Source organism: Falco peregrinus, unplaced genomic scaffold (assembly GCF_023634155.1).
Source record: "Falco peregrinus isolate bFalPer1 unplaced genomic scaffold, bFalPer1.pri scaffold_29, whole genome shotgun sequence".
Classification (NCBI taxonomy): Eukaryota; Metazoa; Chordata; class Aves; order Falconiformes; family Falconidae; genus Falco; species Falco peregrinus.
This window is the reverse complement of record NW_026599598.1, coordinates 1,794,756-1,801,707: the sequence shown is the minus strand read 5'-3', so window position 1 is coordinate 1,801,707 and position 6,952 is coordinate 1,794,756. Positions and strand designations below refer to the sequence as shown.

Below are 6,952 nucleotides of genomic sequence, written 5' to 3'. Positions count from 1 at the left end.
TCCCCTTTCATTAATCCCCACTGGTTATGACTGAGGTAACCGTGATTTTTCTTCTCATCCAATCATAAGACTGTGTGATCAAACACGGCAAAGACAGGTCAAGTTCATGGTTCTGCTATCACAAAGATGGCCAATATGAAAATGATGAACTTCAGCAGGAAGGTGTTGGTTTATAGAGAAAAAAAGAAATGAGTTACCAGATTTTCACATTTGTATTTCAAGAATGTAGTGTTTCATGGCTGTCACAGACAATACAAGCAGCTGCAGCTCACCCATCCCTCATTCAGCAAGGGCTTACCCATTTCTAGTGCCTGTGCTGGAACATCAAAAAGGAGAAGACAGCTGCCCTGTCTCTGATTTGTCCTTTATGTTTATTGCATTAATGAATTGTTTTCAAGGCTTTTCTAAACTGTTCCCTCTGCAGAGCATCAGTGGAACGGAGTGGCAGCGATCAGCAATGAATTATAAGCAAACGCCTGGATGTTTCAGGAGTCAGGACTCACTGGGAAGACATACTAGTGCTGCAGCAGCACTACTCAACCACTGCTCTACCAATGAGAAACTGAAAAACTAATGTTTTGTAGCCACAATTCAACGTGGTATTTTGAAGACAGCAAAACCTGGGAAACTCCTGACACATTTGCTCATGAGGAAAAAGCAACTGGCATAATAAGGTTTTCTGAAACAGAGTTGTTTATTCCATACAACTGATTGCAAAGATCTGCAACCTGCTTGGAGCTACTGACCCCAAAGGGTTTCTAATGTACCTGAGCAAAGAAATCAAGAAACACGCTTGCTTTCTCCTTTGGAAAGAGATCAGGAAGCTCCTGAACCTGAACTTGACTGTTAGGGCACAAGCCAGAGAAAGCCTTGCTAAAGCCAAGGTAAGCAGCACGCACTGCTCTTCCTCTGTCCACTCAGTTACTCACACATCGCTAGAAAGGTACCAGGTTAGTGCGGCATGATTTCACCCTGTGCAAACCCATGCTGACTCCTCCCTACCAACTTCTTGTCCCCAGTCTTCGGAAACGGCTTCCAGAGTACGTGCTCCGCCACCTTCCCAGGCAGCACGGTGAGGCTGCAGTTCCCAGCTCCTCGGGCTTGCCCTTCTTGAAGATGGGACAGACATTCCCTGTCTTCCAGGCCTCAGAGCCTCCCCTAAGTGCCATGCCCTCTCCTGCTTCATCAGGAGTGTCCCCACAGTGACACCGGGGACGGACTTTCGAGCGCAGGAATTGCCTGGCCTTCTCTGTACCGCCCTCACGCCTCATCATAACTGCTACCAATGCCGGTTATGGCAGATGCCAACACCGAATTTCTGTTCTGCTGCTCCACCAGCCAAGAGCTCTCCCCTCTCACTAAGAGCTGGCAGCAGAGAGCGGTGAAGAAACTTGAGCACAGGTCACGTCTGAGTTTATCACAGTGACTGACAACACAACGTGAACGTCAACATGTTCTGTCCCTGCTTCCTCTGTGGAGACACACTAGAAAGCGGCAAAAGCTGAACTTCTCTTTGACCACTCTGGTGCAGGCTGGAGAAGTTTTGTTACGCCTTTTCCCTTTGCAGCTACAAATTGGCTGGCTCCCCATGGGATCAAAACCTGTGGGATTTCCCAGCCAGCAGAAGCCCACCTGCTACCTTCTGCCCAAACCACAAGGAGGATTGCTCTAAAATACAGGAAAAGTCTGGGAACTGATCATGAGCAATACCACAACATACAGCATGCTGGCCTTTTGCCTGGCCTCCAGGACAGGCTGAAGGTGCAGCGGCGAACAGAGCTGAAAGGAGCAGAGCGCTCTGGAGAGCTGTACGGTTAGGGAAAGGGGTAGAAAGCGATGTCAAGAAGGGGAACGATAAAACAAAGACATATACTAGATGACAAAGTTTATTAAATTTCAAGTTGAAACAGAATATCTGAATTAAATACAGTGCATTAACTTCACAAATATGTATTCATATAAAAAGGAACAGCGTCACAGCAACATTCATTGCTTTCCTCACTGCCTGTTAACCCAAGTCCTTGAATTAGTGGGTAAAACCCCCAATTTTTTCCAGTCTTAATTGATCTCGGAACAACCATTCTTCCTTTCCCAGAACTGGGACTTTGTTCTATCATCTTCTGATCACTACTGACTTCTGTGGACAGGAAATGACAACGCAGATCTTCAGTAACAGGTAACTCCCTGAAATAAGTAAACCTGCTTCTTTTATTGACACAAATGTCCCAGAACACTGGCTACCATCTGGGCTACAGCCACCACATCATCAGCTGCTAGCAGCAACAAAAAGATTGGCTGCCCTATCATACAAGGTTTGGAAAGTACTGAGGAGACTGGAAGTTAGTATTTTAACATTCATTTTTCCCGCACATGAAGTGTTTCAGGTACAGCGCAGCTGCTGATGTAGTAACTGGGAATGTCTACAGCTGCAGCGGCCTTTAACACAAACCCCAAGATGAATACCGTGAGGGGCCACGGGCACAAACGGAAACACAGAGGGTTGGGGCTGAACGTCAGGAAATGCCTCTTTCCGATCAGGGTGACTGGGCACTGGCACAGGCTGCCCATGGAGGCTCCATCCTGGGAGATACTCAAAAGCCAGCATGGTCCTGGGCAACCAGCTCTGGGCGGCCTTCCCTGAGCAGGGGAGCTAGAACGGATGACCTCCAGAGGTCCCTTCCAACCTCACCCGTTCCGTGGTCCTGTGATCCAAAACAAACATACCAAACCCACCACGTAACTCTCTTGGCACTGCTACACACTCACAGTAATGTTAAACCTAAGGCGCATAAGGTGACAGCAATGTGAAGTGCCCCGTCCTCCAGCATGACCACTGGTAAAGATTTCACTTTATCGGCAGAAGCAGTCACGGCATCTGGACTGAAGCAGCAGGCTCAAATCACATCAAATGATGTCCTAAGCATTAAAGTAACACTGGAAACATTAAAAACACACAGGGTGAAAGGATTAAGCAGAACAAAGGGAATGCTTTTGTTAAAACACAGAACATCAGTGGAGAAAAAATAATGCTTCTACGTTGATAAGAAACATTTTGACAATCCTGTCAAGCTCAAGAATCAAGGTGAGTCATTCTGCTAGTCCGACAAAAACAGGTGTGCTTCTTATGGCGAGTGCAAAATAAAACACCTATGCATCAATAAGCCAACAGGCAAGTGCAATGTGCTTGACATCCATTTGATAGAATTCACATTCGGACTGCAATAAACACATTTGCACATCTGAACTGTGGGAGGAGAAACTATAGACGCACTACGTAAACAAAATCCTTTCCGGAGCTTTTTTCCCAGCATTTTGTTCAAATCAGGTAATTTTTGGTTAAAACATCACGGTACTCCTGTACTGCCCTGCAAAGGGGATCCTGGTCAACGTGGATACTTTTTGAAGATCCATCAGAAAATACCACGGGAGAAGCTCCAGCAGATCCAGCTTCAAGTTCAGCAGTGGCTAGGGAGAAGAGAAACAAGATTCCCGTGTTGCTTTTACCCTAGACAGGGCCAAATCAGTCACTATAAAAACATTATGGATAACTGGAGAGACTACAGTCCAGAAAGAGATTTAAAAACTTCCAAGGGATCGTAACAATCAAAGGGCTAGGCACAAAGGGAGAAACAATCTTTTTCCACATTTGCCTACCAGCCAACAGTATTTCTAAAGCCAGCGAAAGAAATTCTATAGGCTACACATTGAACATCTTCAGGGAATCCACAAATGACTCCTGCTTACACCAGTGCTAAACTGAGCCCCCCTGCAGACCTCTCGAACCTCCAATATCTGTTTTCCTTGAATGTTCAAAGCAGTGATTTATTGGAACTCTGCTCCTAAAAACCAGCTTCTGCCTTCTCTGTGACAAACTTAAAAAGAATCCGCCGGTGAAAACGCAAACGCCTTTGCAATGCAGTCAGGCCAGGACAAGTCTCCTAGCCTGGCACTTTCTTTGAGGGGCGTCTTTGTAACTCACCCTGGCAAAACCCTCTTTCCTCCACAAAAACACATACTCAATTGACGCAAGCCCACCTTTACTGTTCTTCTCCAGCCACGTTTTTCAGACAAGGTCCTGAAACCAAGCGCACTCTATGACACCTAGCAGACGCACAGTCAGGTTCAAAATGCACACGGATGAAATGCAACGGCTTTGTGTCCATTCGGACACATGGAACGAGCTGTGAAGCTACAGCTGAACACTCTCTGTATTACCAAAAGCATGCAGGAACAGAAGGAAATTCTCGCAGGGGCTACCTGCTTTGAAATAGCACCAGTCACTGCAAAGCAAAGCAGTGACTCTGGAGGAACGACTACCCTGAAATAGGTGGAATTCCTCTTTGGACACCTGGCTTCATCATGCTATGTGTTAAAAGCATTCAACTCATCTTATGTTTGCCTAAGTGCTACTAAATAATTTTTTCCTAAAGAAAGGGTATCTTTCATCACTGATTCTATTTTCCTTGCTTATTCAAAAAAAGACTGCAACATCTAAGCTACAAATACAAGCAATGAATAAGAAACAGCAAAAATCAAGGTCCAACAGCAGAGAATGTGCACGGTATGATTTAGTGCGGAATGCAACTGATGCACATGGAAGAAGCAGTGATGGCTGAAGTCTATAAACATCTTCTCTCAGGGCTTCTTTTACGTTTGATGCTTGTGCTCAAGGATTCACTCTAGAAAAACGTGACTTCAGCTTAAGCCAAGTGCCACCCGTGTAGAGGAAGTGGGTTAGTTTTCTCTGCACTTGTCTTTTTCAGGCAACTGCATAACATTCTACACAATCTTTTGGTAAGCAGGAAGTTTTCACATTCAAGTCTAAACTGGAAAGCTAGCAGAAAAACCTCCCTGTGCTTAGCACAGGAACTTGACAGCTTTCAAGCCATTATGTTCAAGAGTTAGGAACACTCCTCTTTTTCCTTAAAAATGCCCCTAACATAGTGACACATTACCTTGTTTAAGTTCTTTAGCGATTCTTTCATCTAGTTCCTGCCGTACCTAGAATTATACAGAAAATATAGTTAATATTTTAACAGTTACGTTTTTCTAACGTTAAACTTCTAAAACATTCTTAAAACCCACACATAATGAGAGAAAACCTAAAAATATAATTCCAAATAGACACATCTTGGTTTGGGGTTTGATTTCTACTGAAGAGAAACTTTTGGCCAGTCGGGCTGCAGCTGCCTCATTGCTCAGCAGCGTTAACAAAACAATTTGTAACTCGCCAGCTGGATTATTACTGGGCATTTAACAAAATACACAGGAAGAAAGCAAGAAAGCCTAGCGCAGTTATTGCGGTGAAGGTACGGCTGAAGTTTATCATCAAACACACGAACAGAATGTCAGCTACACGCCGAGATATGTACAGATGCCACCCACAGGGACAAATCAGCCAGTTGAGGCTGGCTTCTGCAACTTCACAGAGAGAAGAGCTGCACCAGCAGCTGCTGCAGGATTGACATACACCATTTGTATAGAAAAAAGCGTGTGCCAATATTCTTCTTTTCTCCACCTTAAGATGGGAAATTGAAAGAGCTCCTACAGATGATGCCAAAACTTTTATTGTTATTGCAAATACCATGACACACATTTATAAAAATATAAAAGCACACACAATTTTTTCTTGCAAACTGTGTACTAAGACAGACAACCGCAGCTACAGCTTCTACGCAGCGAGTGCTGTGGGGTTTATTATGTAGCTGGAATCAGCCTGGATCACTGCAAAGGAGCACTTACGCCTCTTCTCCCCTAGAAAGTGGGTATTGTTACCAATTAAGTTATTCTCACTTATGATTCTGCCTTCAGAAGCCTTCACAAGAAGGAATCACATCTCTTAAATTAAGAGTCACAGTCCAAGCGCTATATGCTGTTGTTTACATTTGATGATACTTGCTACTCCTACATTTTTCCCATCAAATTTGTGACACACAGGAGTGAATTTCCAAACGGATACCATACAGCTTCCAGGGCTACGATGGCCATGAAGATGCTGCAGGGCTTGGACCTTGTGAGCTCTATGGAGAGGCTGAGAGCTGCAATTGTTTCTTTACTGGAGAACAGGAAAGCTCAGGGGGACCTTATCTATGTGTATAAATACCTGGTGGGGGGAGTACAGAAGATGGAGCCAGACTCTTCTCAGCGGTGCCAAGCAAAAGAACGGGAGGAGAATAGGCACAAATCCAGACAGAGGAAATTTTAACATAAGGATTTTTATAATTATTATTTCTTAAAAAATTGTAAGCATGGACAGCCACTGGAACAAGTTGCCCAGAAAAGGTTGTGGCGTGTCCATCCTTGGAGATGTATAACACCTGGCTGGACAGAACAGTGAGAAACCTGCTACGGCTGACCCTGCTTTGAGCAGGGGTGACGCTGGACTAGATCATCGCTAGAGGCCCCTTCCCCTCACTCCTTCTGCGACTCTCTTGATTTTAGTACTGAATTCCTGGGGGAAGAACCATTTATTTTATGAAATGAGCAGACCCACCTAGCAGCGTAACAACAACAACAAGAACGGAAACACTGCACAGGGTACTCAACAGGACACAGAGAGCAAGAGCCTCAGGAAGGAAACCACTCTGCTGACCCTCACAAGAGGAGCAGTAACAGGCAGTAACTGCAAGGGTCAAAGGAGCGGGGCTGTAAACCAGCGAAGCAGAGGGAAGGGCTCTCTCTCCAGGAACACAGGGAAAGCTGGGACCAAATTCACCGGATCCTGCAGGAGAAGCACCCCTCCGTGATACTTCATTGAAATACTCTGTGCCAACAGAGCCGCATGAACAATGGAAAAGGACCCCCCAAATCTCTAATTGTTTTCCAGCAGGTACAAGCAGAAGCAAAATCCCGGACGAGACACAGGTAACAGAGAAAAGCAGGAAAACTAATGCCTAGACCAAAATACGGCCCAAACCCAGGACCAATCCCAAGCAAATAAGTAGCAGTTGAG

General features: G+C 45.1%; 1 protein-coding gene across 1 annotated transcript in view; it reads right to left on the bottom strand.

Annotated features, from left to right (window-relative positions):
• Window positions 1-1,868: 1,868 nt before the first annotated feature.
• LOC129783324 (ankyrin repeat domain-containing protein 26-like) overlaps window positions 1,869-6,952 on the bottom strand; it is a 52,854-nt gene continuing 47,770 nt past the window's right edge. Inside the window, 2 exon segments of the mRNA XM_055793311.1 lie at window positions 1,869-3,465; window positions 4,956-5,001. Of these exon segments, the coding sequence (XP_055649286.1) occupies window positions 3,317-3,465; window positions 4,956-5,001 (195 nt within the window). The 3' untranslated portion in view covers window positions 1,869-3,316.